The sequence below is a fragment of the Phyllostomus hastatus genome, unplaced genomic scaffold (genome assembly GCF_019186645.2).
Source record: "Phyllostomus hastatus isolate PE091 unplaced genomic scaffold, TTU_PhHast_1.1 phas_contig_29, whole genome shotgun sequence".
Taxonomy (NCBI): domain Eukaryota; kingdom Metazoa; phylum Chordata; class Mammalia; order Chiroptera; family Phyllostomidae; genus Phyllostomus; species Phyllostomus hastatus.
In genome coordinates, this window is record NW_025333835.1 from 46069478 (window position 1) to 46088044 (window position 18567).

The window sequence follows — 18567 nt, forward strand, 5'->3', positions numbered from 1 at the left end:
TTAGAGCATCAAAAGCTGTTGAAGAGAAGGAACTGATGAAATTATCTGAATGGATTTATTGCTGAATGGCATGGAACTGTTTCTAATTGTGCCTGTATTTTTAGGTTAATTGTTTATAATGTGAACACAGTGTGTGTTACAAGCAATGACTACACCTATGACAAATACAGCCATCCAAGGGTGTTGGAAACACGCAGTGAGCTCAGCGAAGGGGGCCATCCACCTAGAGAAATCAGTCCCAGCTGGACTTGAGGGGACACCCTGGGATCTTCTCCAGCCCCTGACTGGGCGGGGGCAGCACGGGGAAAGGGACCGCGTGCACAGCCCCGGGTGCGGAGGGAAGGACAGGTGCCGCGTGATGGGACGGAGCCGGGGGCCGAGGGGCTGAGGGAGAGGAGGCCTCCGGGAGCCCTGGCGTGCAGGGAGCTGTGAGTAGAGCCGGGAGGGGGTTTCTGTGTGGGAACGGCAGGCCACACAAGTGAGCAGCTGGCAGAATGGGAGATCCAGCAAGAACTCCACCCAGTGCCGTCCTCGCACTGTGCGGTGTGTTTCCCGCGGTAAAAGGGGGTCTCCTTAGCTTCGAGGGCATCCTGCACGTCTCCTGGCTCTGAACTCCCTGCTGCACGCGTGTGGACCTGCCCCGGCGGCCGTTACCTGTGAAGGGGCGCGCCTGCAGACGAGCGACATCCGTCCTGGGGTGCGCTCTCTGCGCCACTTATCAGAGCGTGTTTCTAAACCTGCCTGGCGCTTTTATAGTGCTTTAAATATCTGTATCGTCACCTGCACCTCTTCACTGTTCTACTTTTTCATAAAGGAAATGTTTTGTTCCTTTTTCTCCGTGTCTCTGAGCCAGCTGCTTACCTACCCAAAACATCTCCTACCCCCACTTCCCAGAAGTTGAAAGTACATTTTCCACACTAAATTTTGTAACAGGTTTTAGAAAGAAAAGCCAAGGATCATTCCGCAGGGCAGTGCCACCTGCTGCCAGGTCCAGCCTGCCCCACCCACTGGAGCCTCGTTCAGGCGGTCCAGTTCAGCTCTGCTGCCCCCCCCCACGGGTGCCAGGGTGCTCCCCCTCCGTTCTGCCGCTCGCCTGCCAGCTCCGCCTCTGGACTCGTGATGCAAGTTTCCTTCCTGTCCTCCCTCCCTCCTTCCTTCCTCCCTCCCTCCTTCCTTCCTCCCTCCCTCCTTCCTTCCTTCCCTCCCTCCCTCTCTTCCTTCTTCCTCCTTCCTTCCCTCCCTCCTTCCCTCCCTCCCTCCTTCCCTTCTTTCCTTCCTCCTTCCTTCCTTCCCTCCCTCCTCCCTCCCTCCCTCCCTCCTCATGCTCATCGTAGAAAATTAAAAATGCCGAAGGGAGTGTGAGTCAGGGACTTCTTGACAGATGACCAGGTGAAGGTTGCTGCCCCCACCATTCCTGGCGCATCCGTGGCACGTGGTCTTGCTCTGCGGCGTGCACCGCAGGGGCCGACCCCCGGGCTGCGCGCAGACACAGGAGGGGTGTGGCTGCGTCCTCTCTGCTCCTCGTGACGCTCAGAGAGCTCTGAATTAAGCTGAGTTTCCTGTGCGTCCTAGCATTTTCCCACAAGTTGTATGCTGTGCAATTTTTAATGTGATAAAATTCTATTTAAAATATTTAAAAACACACTAATATTCAGTGTACAATGTACAGAGTCTCTGTTTACCATCATGTATATTCTTAAAATATGGTTTATCAAATTTCCTTTAAAAAGCACTGAATGCAGTTTTCTGCATTCACTCCATTAAGAAGGTTATTAAGTTAGCATTTCATACTTGCATAGTACCACACTTAAATTTAATAATAGTTTCTTGCACCTTTTTAATTGCATTTTTTTCCGTTTAAAAGTGCTGTTTATGAATATCCCCTTTGTTGGTCTGCTCTAAGAAATATTGCTTATGTGTGAATATTTTGAATTAGGAATAAATGAAATCCCATTTTTGCTGCCAGACCCAGGTTGTAAAAGCCACGGCGTGTCTGCGGAAATCGGCGCAGTCTGTTAGCAGGCCCGACAGTATAAAAAGTGCGTACCGGTTCCGCCTCTCGCTCCAGCAGCCGGCCCAGTGTTGCTCTGGGCCGGGTCGGAGTCAGCGCGCGGCGTCGGCGTGCTGGGGCCGGGGAAGCAGAGCATGGAGATCCCGCGACGACTGATCCAGCCCTTCCACTCGCCAGCATCCTGGCTGTTCTCTGCTCGCTCTGAACAGTAGCCGTCAGGGTTAGGTGGCCATTTTTGTTTTATCATAGTCCTGCGAATCATTCAGGAGCATCGCCAGTCCGAGGAAGCACTTACTGCGTGCACCAGTTTCTGTGGACGTTCCATCTCAGCGAGCACCCACAGTGCCCACTCGCCACATCCCCTGCACACCCTGTCCGTGGGCCTCGGGGGAAAGCCGCCCTGCGGGGGTCGCGTCTGTGTCTGGCTGGAAGCGCACTGGAGCCTGCGCCAGTTCCCGTGAGCACGCATGCCCTGCGCCAGTTCCCCTGGGCACGCACGCCCTGGGCGCCCACGCCCTGGGCGCCAGTTCCCATGGGTACGCATGCCCTGCTCCAGTTCCCGTGGGCACGCACGCCCTGGGCGCCGCCCGTGACCTTGGCTGGCTGGCGGCTGCCGGAGCGGCCCGCACTCCCGCGGGTCCCCAGCTCAGGGAGGAGCGCCACTTCTGGGGCCAGCTCACTGCACACTCAGCGCCGGCGCCTCGGGTGTCAGTGTCGTGGCGGTAGAGACGATGTCTGTTTTGCATCGGTCACTGTGTCCTCTGTTAGCAAGTGAGTCGAAGTGGGAATCACAGTTAAATCGACTGCACTCACACTGAAACACACACAGGAAAAGAGGAACTTGGTGTCTGAACTGTCCACGTTTTTTATCTGTTTATTAAATTCGATCCGTGACCTACTTAGATTTTTACTTAAAGTGTGTTTGAAACAACAAACAGAAACTGGCTGTTTGAGTTGAAAGTCTGTCTCGTTTATGCAAATACTTGCTTTTACCGAAGGACTTTGTGTTGATAATGCGAGAGGTCCCCGCCGCCCTCCCCGGGGTGTCCCTGTTCTGGGCCACCAGCAGCTCTGCCAGGTGGCTCTCCCGCGGAGCAGCCTCGGTCTGGGTGGGGATGGTGGTTTCAGTCCTCGGTCTTCATCCGGCGGCGGCCCTCTCCTCTCCTGGCACTCCGGGCCGCTTCGGAAGGGGAGCGCCAGCGCGCCTGTGCTGTGGAGTCGGACTCAGGGTTTAACCTTGAACTGGCCCACAAGGGGAAGCGCGCGTCTCTGGTGCGCGGCTGTGGCATGTGGCGAGTGCTCCGTGCGCGTCTCCGTGCGGCCCCCGCGCCGCTCTGCCTCCCGTGCAGTCTGGCATAGACCAGTCCCGAGGGAGAGGTTTCCCAGTATAATGTTCAGTGTCTTGTCTTCTTTGAAATGTTCAGACCTGCGTGCGAACTTCTCGGTAAACAGGTAGGTTCACACATATCATTGCATGAGATCGTGTCACCGTGGCTGATGTAATTAGTTGAGAGGTATATTTATCTTAAAATTTTTCCTTTTAATGGAAATGAAATAATATCACTAGAGTCACTAGAAGCACTGTCCTTTAAAGGTATGTACTGCCCTGATTTTGGCTTCAGTAACCTTTCAGACCCCCCAGGTGCGCCCTGCCACTGGTGCTTGTGCAGGAGCACGGCTTGAGAATGAATTGCAGTGGTTTACCTCACACAGGGGTTTTTGTCAAAGCACGTTTTAGAGCTAAATTATCGTATTATTAAATGGTAGATATTGAAAAGCACTTATTCAAAAAAGATTGCCATCTAGGGAAACTAGTTTCCACATGTTTAGAAATTATAGAATTTCTTGGTATATTATATCTAGATAAATTTAAAACAAGGCTAAATTTTCATTCTGCCCATCTCCTTCCCTCGATGGAGGAAAAGAAGTGTGTGTTAAATTCATCATGTATATGAGATGAATTTTATATATACATATATATAAATTCTGGTATCAAGATATTAATAATACTTATATTCTGAGATACCAATATACAAAATCAAGACTGAATGTCAAATATCCTCATGCTTTTAAATTTTTATTTAATTATATCTTTTTTTAAAGATTTTTTTATTTATTTTTAGAGAGGGAAGGGAGGGGGAGAGAGAGAGAGAAACATCAATGTGCGGTTGCTGGGGGTTATGGCCTGCAACCCAGGCATGTACCCTGACTGGGAATCGAACCTGCGATGCTTTGGTTGGCAGCCCGCGCTCAATCCACTGAGCTACGCCAGCCAGGGCTTCATTATATCTTTTAACGGATCGTGCCGTTAGTCGGGGGGACAGTTATGAACGTGAGCTGTCTGTGCATCATTCAGTTTCAGAGCCCCCGGCACCCGTCCATGTGCCGGCGGGCTGGTCCGCAGGTGGCGTCCGGCCTGCGGAGGGGACCGGGGTGCGTCTCCCGCCGCCTCGTGGTGCAGACCGTGTGCTGACTGCCTGGCGGAGTGGGGCCCGCCCAGACGAGGGGAAGGAGCCATTCTTCACCGAGTGTGCGTGGTGTGGACATCGTGCTGAGGCATTAGGCTAGACGCACGCATCTGTTTTCAGACCTTTAACCCTCACGTCAGCCTGTGTTTTTCCTGCCTGACCTCAGTCTTAGAAGCACTGCTGTAAGCAACAGAACTTTGGCTTTCTCCTTATGCAGTTTTAAATTACAAACTTAGTAAACTCTCTTCAATATTCTCTTGTTAGTTTGCTTATGTCATCAAAAGTTTAATGCACATTTCTGAGAGCTTACCGTGCAAGTAGTCCTCCCGTGTTTCACAGCATGTTAGCACCCACTGTGCTGTTTTAACTTGCGGTGACCCAGCGAGAGCCCGGTCTGTGAATACTCAACCCCGTTTCACAGACTGGGAGACAGAAGTTAAGAGAGGGACCTGAACATGTTTCTTTAATGTGCTGTGAATGGATGTTTGCTGTCAAAGTTAAGTCAGAATTGCAAGTCACGCGGTCCCGTTTCCTCACTCAGGAGGAACCCGTGAAGGGTACAAAGAGGAAAGCAATTGAAGTACCTCGCACAGAAGCCACCTGGTATGTGGGTTCTGTTGATGTTCCATGTGCTTTCTCAATGAACTTCCATGACTGCCGCCTTCTTTGACACGTGATACACTGAAAATTAAACTCTAATAAGAGATTACATAAGGAAAAGATTCAGGAAAAAATTTCAAAAATCAAGAATATGTTGCGATTTATAAGGTACAAAGTTGATACCGAGAAGGGAGTAATGGACTAAACTGGACTTTGAAAGACAAGGCAGGTAAATGAAATCATGCATGCCAGACTTAAAGGTTGGGGACATGGTGGCATGTTTGGGGACAAAAACATTCAGCTCTCAGGTCAAATCGGCAAAAGGCTGACCGTAAGTAATTAGGGGCCAGATTATGAGCCATAGGCCATGTGCATTTAAGTTGTGCAGACAAACAACGCTGAAAATGCACCCTTGCCCAGCAGACAGACAGGAGGTGGGCGGGCGGGCGGGCGGGCAGAGAGCTGGAAAGATGCCCACACATGTATATGCACGTGCCGTTTCTAATCTCAAATCAAAGATGCATTTCATTATGTGGTGCAAAATAAAATAAATAGTAACAATAGCATGAAAGTGGTAAGAAGCTAATACCGCACTGAAATTGACTTGGCGTAGGTTCATTATACCTTTTATCTGCGTGCAGGGCCTCACGTGTATAATGTCTGGCTCATGCTTTGTTGTGACTTACCCTTTTCTTTATTCGTGTAGATGTATTAAAGTTGACTACAGAATAATTCCTTAAAGAGAAATAAACTGTTATGTGGAATTTTTGTTTACATTAACTGTTTATATTTATTAAAGGAAAAGGACATGATGGGCAAATAAAATAGTTTCTTTACCGTAATTGTCTGGACTTCGCAGATAGGCACCTTCTCTGACTATTGTGAAGATACATTAACATCCCCACTTCGTTATTTCAGTATTTTAATGTGTACTTATTTAAAGTAACGGAAGTGTTTTAAATAATAATACGATTACACTAGTAATATTGTAGAGTAAAATAACAGTACTAGGTATGTTCTCTCATTATTTCACTTTTCAAATATATTTTGTCTCACATGGATCCTTGTTTATTAAGAACATTTTCATGAAAGAAGAACTTTTATTCTATATTAGATAATGTTTTCACATACAGAGCTTCAAGCATTATATATTTGCAGAGAAATGTAATGTGTATCAAATGCTTTCCTACATTTATTTGTAACATCATGTAGAAAATAAACTAAGTTCAATTTTGTATCTGGCTTTATTAATCTATAATTTGGTGTCTTTGTTAAAACTCTGAAACCTTACAAACTTGATGGCATTTTTATGTTTTCTTAGAAAATAAGCATGCAGTATACGCTACCCCTTACACAGAATTCACCTTTTCAGATCTGAGGCACGCTGGTGGCCCGTGGTGCTCGCTTGTTAATTTCTTGATGAATGGCTGAAAGGGCCAAGCAGTGCAGCGGGTCCAGCGTGTCTTCTAAAGACAGATGATCTCAAATAAATCCTCTTCCCAATCAGATTTTGATTTGTTGGGTGTTAAACCAGTTCTTTCTAAGGACAGTGTTTATAAGCCTTGTAATGAGACAGCCCTCGGAGACCTTACCTCTCTTTGCCTGTAATTTTGATGAATGAAGGTCTAATTCATAAAGGATATTGTGATTGAAAAGCACTTTTGCATGGCGTACACTTTAATTTAGATAAATGTGTGCCGCTGTGCCAGAGCCCCGGGAAGTTCACCGAGCTGCAGACTGATAACACTCCGCCGGGGACAGGGAGCTCAGCGCGCCGGCGTGGATGCGTTTACCACCGGTCTTCGAGGACACGTTTGCTTTCCTGCTCTAAAACGAGAGGGGGTAAGAGGAGAAGGTTAGCATGCGTTTCAGAGCTCACCTTCACTTTCTACTCAGAGGTTTTAATTTTAATGACACAAAAGTTCGGTAAAGCTTGTTTTTTAATGACGGAAGTCACACGCTGTTGAGACACAAGGCAACATTTGCTTTCCTCGGCTGACTCATAGTAAAGGCGTTTACTGCGACTTCACGTGAAGAACCAAGTTGTCCCCAGCCTGAACTCGGACCACCGAGAGTCTCGTGAGATGCGCTGGGACCCTCATGGGGTCCTCAGGTGAGGAAACGCCCAGAGGTTGCTCTGGCGTCTCCGTGGTTCGCCTGTTCAGTGTTTGCCGGGGCTTGTTCTGCACCAGGCTGGGCCCTGTGCAGAGCTGAGAGTGCAGAGGGCCGTCCTGGCCTCGGAGACCTCCAGGCCACGTGGACGTGAGGAGCCAACAATTGCAGCACCGGGCACTGCTGCAGCAGCAGCAGGACTCAGGAGGCGCGGGGGACGCGAGGAGAGAGAGAAGAGGATCCTGCCTGGCGGCCTGCGGCGCTCAGTGGGCCCTCGGCCGAGCTGTCGGGGCATGGCCGTGTCCCGCAGCACGTGTCCGCCACTCCTCGAGGGGCCGCCTCCAAGTCAGCCCACCGAGGTCTTGGCGAACAGAAGCGGCTCTGAGCCGCTGGTGGAGAGAAGCGTGCAGGCCGCAGAGAGACGGCCAGCTCCGTCGCACGACGGGAAGCCTACAGCAGCGAGGTGTGCGTGGGAGACAAGGCTGGGCCAGGCTGGCGTCCCCAGGCGGGCCCTTGTGGGCGTCCTGTAGTGAGCCGGGGCGCATCAAGAGCCCCTCACTGCGACATGCGGGGGGCCCGGGCCCGGGCACCACAAGGCTCGGCGAGTAACGGCACGAGGACGCAGAACCAGGGCACGGCAGCCCCACACAGGAGTGGTTCATCGCGCTCATGACCGTTTTTAGGGACAGATCTGCCTCGCCAAAGGAGACGCGACCGAGACTTCTTAGCGAGTGCCACTCCATGAAGCCTCTGCTCTAATCCTACAGCCCGGGCACAGGAAACGGCACCTTCTTCCAGGCAGGAGTCCAGCGTTGAGTGATGCAAAGTAGAGGTATCTTATGCACACGTGTGTGTATATATGTTATGGTATTTTATATAGTGTGTATATAGTGTGTATGATACATCATATAATGTGCATAATAGGCACGTGTTACATACATACGTACCCACACACAGTCATGCCTCAGCACGCGTCCGATTCAGGCCTTACCATACCTGGTCCTCATCGCAGTTTGGCAAGAAGAAACGTTTCAGCACTCGACGCTTGCTGGGACGTCTCCCACTTGTTCAACTTGTGAGTCGTGACTTTGCCCCATGAGGGAAACTGACCCATCTGTTTTGGCCCCTATCGTGAGTTCCGGAACAAATTAGTCACTAGCACCAAGGTGCCCCTGTATATATACATACATATGTGTACATGTATTTATATACATATAGCTTCATATATGTATCTTACATAAAGAACATACAACAAAAACGGTGCAACAGGGATGTCACCTGGAAGCCAGAGAGAGAGGACTGGAATGCACCTGTGTGAACAGTGACAACTTCACCGTTCTAGTCAGTGGGGGCACAGACACCGTTGAGTGAGCACGTGTACTGTGTGGCTGTCGCATTCAAAATGACTGAGCAAGGAATGCAGTGGGTCTGCATCAGATTTTGCATTCAGCTTGAACGTTGCTTTGCGCAAGCCATTCCAGTCGTTCAGAAGACTGCGACTGTGGACGACTGGTGGTCGGCAGCTTCATCACCACTCTGGGCCCGCTCATGCATCACGTCTCGTGAGGAGTTCTCTAGTGAAACAGCAAATCACCCAGGTGACTCAGCCCCCTACAGCCCAGATTTGGCGCCCTGGGACTTCTGGCTTTTCCCAAACTAAAATCCCCTTTGAAAAGGAAGAGATTTCAGACCATCGATGAGATTCAGGAAGATACGACGGGGCAGCTGATGGCGACTGGGAGAACTGTGTGAGGTCCCAAGGGGCCTACTTTGCAGGGGACTGAGGCATCATTGTCCTGTGTACGATGTTTCTCATATCCTGTATCCTCTTTGATAAATATCTCTATTTTTCGTATTGCTATGGCTGGATACCTTTTGGACATTATATATATATATATATATATATATATATATATAAATTTTTTGGCAGTTAAGGTAATTTTAGATTCATTGTTACCTGCCAAAGCAGGTGTTTGAATGTAAATATTGAAATACTTATTAAGCAGTTAAATCCATGAGAGTTTCAAGTATATTTGATTAGTCTATTAATGTTTAGTAAACTTTCGCTATATTTGCATTTTTCTGCCTTATTTTAATGTGTTTGGATTTCGGCCTCTTGTACTATTTTAAGTAGCAAAATCAGGACATCCCTTGAGAAAAAGCATTATTTCATTCACCGCTAAAGAAATAACTGTTGTCAGGTACATTTTGTGTGTGCCTCGTTCCTCCCCCCCTTCCTGAAGCCTCCCAGGAACAGCCCCCCCCCCTTGGGTGTTTCCTGGTTTGCTCCCACTCACTCTCAAAACCGAGCCGGTCAGCTGGTCGTCTGATTCACGCAAAGGTGTGATTGCGTAAGACTGTGGAGTTTCACGGTCAGCAACCCGAGTTTTTGGTGAGATGCAGACTTTTCGGTCCCGGGACATGGGTTACGGAGCCCTGTCTCCGCCACCAGCCGGGCCTGGGTCCCCAGACAGGCTTGTCGCTTGCGCAGCCCGTTTGCGCGTCTGTAACCCGAAGACCAGGCAGATGAGCCGCGGCGGTGCAGTGAGGTGCCGCGCAGCCCGGGACCGCGCGGGGGCTGTCGTGAGCGCTGACCCTCCCGGGGAGCGGGACACGCAGGGCGCCCTCACTGACTGCGTTTCGGTCGTCGCCAGGCCCCGAGGACGACGTGGTGAAGGCGAAGAAGACCTTCAGGAGTCAGGCGATCGTGACGCAGAACGCGGAGGCGGAGCTGATGCTGGAGGGGGACGACGACGCCGTGAGCCTGCTGCAGGAGAAGGAGGTCGACAACCTGGCAGGTGCGTGGGGCCCCGCTCCCGCTGGTGGGGGGAGGGGGGCACGCCAGGCCACGGAATGTGACACGGTCTCCTGGGGAGGGGCTGGGTGGGACTGTGCTGCGTCGTAGGAACCCTTTTAGTTCACTCGCGCTCGTTTCTGGTGCTGGAGGGAGGGACGCGCATGCCGCGTGCACACTTTCCTAGCAGCGGGCGAACCGCGCCTACTTTACGTGTAACAGAGGGCAGCTTTGCAATCTGGGAGAAGTGTGTGCCCCCCAGGCCGTCCCCACCCCGCTGCCTGTGTCGCCGGGAGGGACAGGAGGCCAGGCCGAGGGACGCACACGGGACCCTGCTGCAGGCAGCTGGGAGGAGGCCTCTCAGCCCGTTGGCCGCAGACTTGCCGTTTCTTCTCCCCCCCTCCCCCCCTCCCGGCCCCGCTTCGGGCTGTGCTTCCCATCGTGTCTGTCTTCTCTGTCCCCACGCAGTTCGTCCCCACCACCCGCAGACAACCCCGCCCCCACCGCCCCTCAGCACCCCGCAGGCGCAGGCTGAGGTGAAGGTGGAGGGCATCTGCAGGGCCCGGGCGGGACGCGGGCGTCTGGCAGAGCTGGTCCCTAAGGCTTGTGAGACCGACTGCCTGAGAGCGGGCTGCTCCGCGAAGGTGCGCTGCAGGGTCGCGCACAGTTTCAGAGGGTCCTCGGACTCCTGGAATCATAGCCTAGATCTCAAGTTCAAGGTAAATCCTCCTACTTCGGAGTCTCAGAGAGTGGCTGAGGCTCACCTCAGTTCTGCACTTCAGCCCGTACGGTGAGGGCGCTGGGTGACCGACACACACCGCCAAGGAGGGGACTTGCAGTCGCCCTTCTGTCCCCGAAAGGGTGCCCATGCCCAGGAGCGTGCAGGACGCCGCCCACCGGCTTCCCGAGAGCCTCCAGCAGTGTCTCCGTCACTCAGCAGCTTCCGCTTCCACTGGCATGACGTCATCGGTCAGCCTTAACTCTCCCTCTTCTCGAAAGTGCTTAGTGAGGTCATTCTCCTACCGTCTCCTGGATGAGCCCATGTTATTAGCATTTCTTTATCATGAAAACTATCTTTTCTGTTTAAAAGTAACCTTAAATCTACGAACAGATGCTTGCCTCGAATTCCTCAGTAAGCGTTCCTGCTTTGGTGTCGGTGGCCCTGTGGATTGTTTCGCCAGCTCGCAGATGTTGTCCGAGGCCGCGGGGAAACGAAGGCGGGTGCGGTCCTTTCGCTCCTGCTGCCCGCAGGCCTGTTCCCCGTCCTCGGTCTCAGCCCGGACCCTGCCAGACGAGGGAAAGTTCGAGGGCACGAGTCCTGACCTCTCTAGATAGTGGTTGCCTTTCTTCACGCGCATCCGCAGACGGGCGTGTCTGGTGATTCTGGGGCAGCGTGGACTCCCTGGCCCCTCGCTCCCACTGCAGGCGGCGAGCTGGCTCCTGGAGGCTCGGCGGCGCCCTGAAGCGTCTCGTGGCGGGGCTTGCCCAGCGGCGTTGGAGGTGGAATCCAGTGACCACTAGGCACTCATTTAGCGGTAGCTGGAGTGACTACTAGTGTCAGCCTGTGCTTACAGACAACATTCCCAAAATGACGTTCAGCTAAAACAGCTAGAGAGCAATGAAAGTATGCTGGAAATAGACTACTTAAAAAACCGAGTCCTGACCAGCCCAGTCCCCTCGCGCCTCTGTCAGCCCCAGCCCACTGGTGTCCGAGCAGCGTGGGGCGCGGTCATCGGCACCCGGCCCTCACGCACTCTCTCTCGTCTGAGGAACCTCACAAACCGCCCTAAAACCCCGGTCCCCTCCCTGGTCCTGGTGTTGGTTCGCAAAACAGCGGTCTGCAGGTGTGACTCTGGACTTCGAAGGCGGTACCAGGGAGGGGTGGGCGTCCGAGGATGGAGGGGAGGGTCACGGGGCGGCCTGCGGGGACGGAGCCGCAGTGCTCACGTCCGCTCCGTGCACGCGGGGACCCCGCAGCGCCACGGGAAGCCGCGTGTGGAGGCGAGTCCCAGAGCAGTGTTCCTGGGGTTGAGAAGTCGGCCGTGCGTGGGCGTTCGGAACACGTAAACGTGTGGCTTCCTGCGTCGCTCTGACAGACTCCCGCGCAGACTGCTCTCTCCCGCAGCTCGGAAACGGCAGTGCGCCTGGCGGTGCCGTCCTGACCTGTGACTCAGTGTTGCAGACCGCCTGGTGGCGCTGAGCTGCGTGCAGGGGGCTCGCGCTCCTCGCAGGAGTGCGCGTGCGGACAAACAGCCAGGAGACCGGGGGCTGCCAAACACCACGTCGTCTGGGACTTGGTGTCTGGGTGTACGTAGGTAAAATAACAAGGGCCTGTTTTCCATCCTCAGGATGAAAAGTACAGGTTTGTCTTCTCATTGACTTAATGGTTTGGCTTATGTGTTATTAAGATAAGAAATACACCTTCCAAAACACGGAGGTAACTGTTGTGTTCAGACCTCGGACTTGACATGCGTGAACACACCGTTTTCACGACAGCGGTGGTGAGCCTGAGCCTGCTGGTCAGCGCGAGCCCCTTCCTGTTCACAGCTGCGCATGGCCTTCAGGGGAGAAGACGGGCCAGTCAGGACAGAAAGTGGGGGGTCTGCCAGCTTAGTTAAGATTGACCCTGGATTTTTGGTGTAAAATGTAGGGTCCCTTCCGACAGCGGGGAGAAGGGAGAGAACAAGAGCCAGCGTGTCTGTGGGAGCCCGGCGGCCGGCAGGGCCCGCGTGTGCGGTGGCGGGGCCGGCGGCCTCCCTCTCTCACCAGACGCCGGTATCAGGCTGAGGTCCCAAGTGGGTGGGGGGGGTGGAGGCCAGGAGAGGTTAAGTGTATGGTGTGAACCAAAATACACCAAACAGTGTGTTTAAATATCTATCTGTCTATGCCGAACGAGTCTTCTACAATGAGGTAGAGCCAGAGTCCTCAGCGTGTGCCCGCCTTCGCACTGCTGTCTGACACTGCACCCGGGACGCCGTGAGTGTGCGTGACCATCCGTGTCGGCCGTGGGTGCGTCTCCCCCAGCACCGCCGGTGAGCTGCAGGAGGCTGGTGGCGCGTCCGGAGCAGTTTTACTCCAGTGGCGGCCCTCTCACGTTTTCTCCATTTTCTTTGGAGTTTTCTCATTTTAATGGAGATAAACATTCCACAGTGTTTTAAAGATGTGAATGTCATGTAATTTTCTGTTTCACTTCTAGTTCCCTTTCTTCCCAAGCTGTTCATCTCAACAGGCAAGTTGAATGTGTGTGGTTAGGAATGGCTCGACTGATTGTGTATCGTCGCAAGTGGCTAACGTCATAACGTAACAGTGTGACAATCAATTAAGTGATTGTAATATTGGTAACACCTAACTTAGTTTATTCTAACTGCTTTTTTAGTTCATACTAATTCAGCAAAGTGAATTAGGACCTAAGTTTCCTTAACTAACTAAAATTTTTAACTTACTGTGCTTATTACTCAAAACATTGAACTTAATCAGTCTATGTCACATGATTTTAATCTAAAATCTATTTTAATCTGATTAGAACTTAAATCAGTTCTGTAAATTATTTGAAGATGTTTTTGTTTATATATGTAAGCTGTTATTGCCAACCATCCACAGATCTATTTCATGTTAAATAACTTAAAAGACTTTTTACAGGCCTGCGTCAAGGTCCACATTTCTTTTTCTACGTAAAACGTTTCTCACACTTCTCTGTTCTGCAGTCTCTCTTCTCCCACCGTGTCGCGGTCTCCGCTCGATTGGAAAAGCTGTTTCCGACGCTTTTCTGCCGGAGTCACTGGCCTGTCTTCTCACCTCATAACGTTTCTTTGGCAACAACTTTATTGAGATATTATTAATACACCATACCGTTGACCCCGTAAAGTGCACAACTCAATGATTTTTAGTATAATCACAGAGTTATGCAACGATCACCCTACTTTTAGAACATTTCACCGCCCCAGAAAGAAGCCTTATACTTTTCAGCCACTCCCCTCGATGTCCCCACCCCCCCCATCCCGAGGCCTGGGAGGACCACTTCCGTGCTTTTGTCTCCGCGGGCTTGCCTGCCGGCACCTTTCGTGTAAATGGAGGCAGAATGCGTAGTCTTTTGTGACCGGCTGCTTCTCCTTAGCACGGTGTCCCCAAGGTCCATCCACACGGCAGTGTGTGTCCCAGCGACAGCGATGGCGTTCCTCTCACGTGAACACCCTGCTCTGTGCCTCTCCAGTCACTGCGCGATGGGCGTCCGGGCTGCTTTCACCGGGCGGCGACTGTGGTTGACGCTGCCGCGAACACTCATGTACAGCCTTTTGTGCAAACGCGTGCTTCCGTTTTTCAAGTACCTGACTAGGCGTGGAGTAGCTGGGCCCAGCAATGACTCTGTTCGCCTCCTGCCGGACCGTCTGCCCAGGCGGCTGCGTCGTTCCCGCTGGCACGGCGGGGTGCGAGGGTCCGGTTCCTCCCCGCCCTTCATGGCGCGGGCTGCTTTCTGTACTGTAGCCGTCCCCGAAATTGTAGCGATACCACTCTCAAGGCGCTTGAGAGCTCTGCAGATGCTTTCCTGCACGTTTTCTCCCTCCCCTCCGACTGTGAATTCCTTGAAGGCGGCGGCCCTACCTGACGTGCCTTCGAACCATGAAGACGTCTTCCAACACCGTTACGTGCCCTTAGACGGTTTTCACCGACCAGGCTCACGGAGGCGAAGTGAGCTGGAGAGCCGCGGTGGTCACCCAGTAATGTGTTCCAAAAACAGAAGACGAACCAAAACTTACCTTGAGCTTGAATTGCCAGGTCGTCGGCTCACGCCAGTTGGAACGTGGTGAATGACGGCGCCTCACCGGCCTCGTGCGGCAGGGCTCCGGCAGGGGGGCGGTCTCTGTTTCTTCCGCTCCCCCCGCCCCCCCGGGACTGTGGCCTTCTACCCAGCGCCTCCAAGCCAGGGTGCCGCTGTGACTCCATCGCAGACTCGTTTCCCCACCACATGGGAAAGACACTCTCCGTGACACCATAACCGGCGGACGTTAAGTGCTTTCTAAAGAACGGCTCCGGAGGGAACTGGCCTCGCGGGGAGCAAGTGCTGGAGTGTGAGAGTCGGGGCTTTTCCGTCGGTGGTTTCGTCGACCTCCCCTTCCTCTCTCGCCCCTGCCTCTCTCCAAGTCAGGAGCCCGACACCCACACCAACAAAGAAGGCGTCGCGTGCGGCTGAGGGTGTGAGGGAGGATAGCGGTGAGGAGGGGTCTGCCCGGGCGAGCAGAGCGCAGCCCGCACGGGCGCTGCTCAGGGGGCCCCCCAGCCCGACGCCCTTTCCTGACCATCCCGGTCAGGCTGCCTCGAGTCCCTGCCTCCCGAACCTCACTGGAGCGCACTCACGGACCCCCCCACTCGCCCATTCACGGGTGTGGGCTCCGGAACTCAGAGACCGATGGGGAACAGTCACCCGGAGAGCGAGCCCAGCCACCGCCCCCTCTCTCCATGCCCCGGTGCTGGGCGCGCACCTGCCCCGAGGACGGCAGCAGACGGTGCGTGTGACCAGGCAGCTGACTCGGGCCTTCCCGTGGTCTCACTTAGAGTGTCCGGGTCCCCAGGGCACAGTTGTACTAGGTAAACTCAAAGCAGAACATAGAGTATACAAGAAAAAGGAAACACTCAAGGTTCTAGAAAAACGATAAAATTGCAGGAACCACAGAATACTAAAAGCTAAGAGTATTTCGGAGAAATTTTAAAAACATGCGGGCCCAACGCATGGGAAGATTTCATCACACCGCTTGAACGGGGCAATGGGGTACAAGGGTGCAAGCACCGGCCCCTCGGCGCGAGCACACCCGCCTGCTCGGGGCCCCCCCCCCGCCCCCCGCTCATACACAGCGGGCCCGCCCCCGCTGATGGCGGCGCCTCCCCAGCACGGCAGTGCGCTTAAAGGGCTCCTCCACGTTTACTCTCACTTGGTGCTAGCTACGGAGCCTAGCTGGAATTGGATTCACCTGAGATTTGTAGTTGGGGAAAAATGTCTTTTAAACATTCTGGATTCTCTAAAACGCATTTTGCCCAGGATTTCCCCCTTAATTTTTAAACCCATGTGTATTTCAAGGCAAATTTAATCCATATGTCCCCGACTCACTCACACTTAACTCATCAAAATGTTGTTTAATAAAAGCTATTTGATGTTGAAAAAGCCTTATGAGTCTTTATAACTCTTTTTTCTCTCTCTTTGAATCAGGAAGTTGCTTTGCCAGTCATAAATAGTATACCCAAAGGGTTCGTGTGCAGCTTCAAACACAGAACCCACAGAGCTCTTAGAAACAGCATTGAGCACATGCCCACTCCTTAAAAAGCTAAAATTTTTAAATTTCTAACTTAATTTTTTAATTCAGTCAGAGTTATAAAAGTAAATAAAAGCTTCACCTTGAATAATCTAGTCTTTTTAGCCTGTGTCCAGTATTTTTATAACATGTACAAGGCCGTTCTAGAGTCTGCAGATACTTTACTGTGTCCATTTCTCTGTATTTCCAAAACTGGATTACTCCTTTAACCATGGGTGCTGCAGTCCACGAAACACACTTTAAAGTGCTCTTGCCGGTACAAGCATCCTGCTAACCAAACCCTGTAAATTTAAAATATGAGAAGAGGACATCATTCAATTACATTCATTAGACGCCAGCCATGATTCAGTCTCGCTTTGTTTGAGAAATGAGACGGCCTTTGTCTCGCTGTGCCTCACAGACCACAGGGATGAGGTCTGTTCTCTCCAACGCAGTGTTCTAGTCGAAGTTTATTTTTGTGTTTCGCTTTTGTCTCTGCATGGAAAATTTTCCACAGAGCTCTTCCTCTACCGATTTATCGTCATACTTACTACCAACATGAAAAATAGGGTAATAAACCACTCGGTTAACTTATCAGTAGACCACATCTCTTCTGGGGGGGGACGAAACTTCCATGCGCCGTGGTTTTTAAAAAGTGTATGAATGTGGACACTGATCACATACTGAAAATGGACGGGTCCTGTCGTTTGTCACACTGGGAGGAAGCGAAGGCACAACAAGGATCCTTTGTCCTGCCCCCAGACTGGGGACGTCGGCGGCGCGGCCAGTCTGGGGGAGATGTGGCGTCCCTCCACAGAGCCGCCCCGCCTGCCGCCCGGGCCGGGGCCTCCCCGAGGGGCCAGGACACTAACGCAAGCACCAGGGGGCCGGGCCTGACTCTCTGCTCGCTCGGGGAGAAGTGCCGGACCGCGGGACAGAGAAGTCTTCCTGCACTTCGAAGATCCACGTTCACTTGCTTATCTTGTTTCCGTGGCTCGGGGCTGCAGAGCCGCAGCAATCGCCTGCAGAAGAAGGTGCCCCAGCAAACAGCCTGCGTCGGGGACAAGTGCGCACACGGCGGTCAGCGCACGAGTCGTCCTCACGGTGGAATCCGCTCCGCCGGTCTGCGTGGCCGGTCTGCGTGGTCGGCCGAGTGAGTGTGAGTCCAGGGCTTCCCCGGCAGCAGGTGGGAAGGCAGGCGGAGGTTGCTGTCTGTGTGCTTGTTAAATACCTGTTTCCAGATCGACTGTTTCGGCAGTTTCATTGATCAGAAGATGACTGATCACAATTCTTTATTGTCTCTAATTCAAAAGTCCTGTTAGGTTCCCCCTGACTTCCGGTCACTAACAGATAAGACAGCTAGGTGCGGTTGCAGTGCGCATGCTTCGACTTGGGTATGAATCAGGACTGTTGGGGACGGGGCGTCACAGACAGCTCCCTAAGACAGTAAATCCCGCATCTGAACTCAGGCCGTGAGACGGAGCCTCTCCTCGCTGGCGGCTGGAGTCCCGGGGAAAATGGGGTCGGTGAGCCCTAGACAGGGGGGTGTGGGTGGGCCCTGGAAGCTGGGAGACTTAATTTACGTCCGTCGGGAGGACACAGTGCTGCCGGCTGCTGGCGGCACGGCTCCGTGACTCCGGGCATCGCCCTGTCTGCAGGCCTGGACGCCAAGTGCAGATGCCATGGTGCCTCTACCATGACCACACAGAGGTGCTTTCATGTTCTTCCATCAGTGTTTGCAACCCAACAAATTAACGATGTGGGTTGCTACCAGCATTATTTTTAAGTGAAGTAAAAACACAATAGCTCCATAGAGAAAAAAGTGATTGCACGGAGTAAACGTGTAAGAGCTGGGAGCACCTGTTGGGTCCTTGCTCTCTGCTGTCTGAGCCCAGCTTGACTCAGGTTGGGTGTGGTCGTCCCGGCAAAACAGATGTGCAAACCACGTGCATTAGGTGCACCACAGTGGGCGTGTGGAGTGGAGAGACGCGGGGCTGAAGCGCCTGCCTCCCAGGGGGCCATGGGGCCCAGAGGAAGGGGTGGGTCACTGGGGGGGGTGGACTGGGTGTACGAAGGAAAGCATGGGAACTTAAAGCAGGCCCTCCAGTGTGCTTCTGGACTCAAGCCGGGACGCCGCGTCTCAGTCTTTCCGGAGTCCACGTGGCGCCCAAGGGCCCATTTTAACCACACCCAACCACAGCAAAGGAAACCAGCAGCAGAATGAAAAGACTGCCCACTCAATGAGAGAACATGCTCACCAGTACAGCCGCAAGGGCTTAATGTCCAGAACTTACAAGAAAC

The 18567-nt window shown here is 52.8% G+C and overlaps 1 protein-coding gene across 7 annotated transcripts in view; it reads left to right on the forward strand.

Annotated features, from left to right (window-relative positions):
* NBEA (neurobeachin) overlaps window positions 1-18567 on the forward strand; it is a 446461-nt gene that overhangs the window by 269716 nt on the left and 158178 nt on the right. For all 7 annotated transcript variants that reach the window (XM_045839137.1, XM_045839139.1, XM_045839138.1 and 4 more), the window contains one exon: window positions 9846-9989. In XM_045839137.1, coding sequence (XP_045695093.1) covers window positions 9846-9989 — 144 coding nt within the window. The remainder of the gene's footprint in view (window positions 1-9845; window positions 9990-18567) is intronic.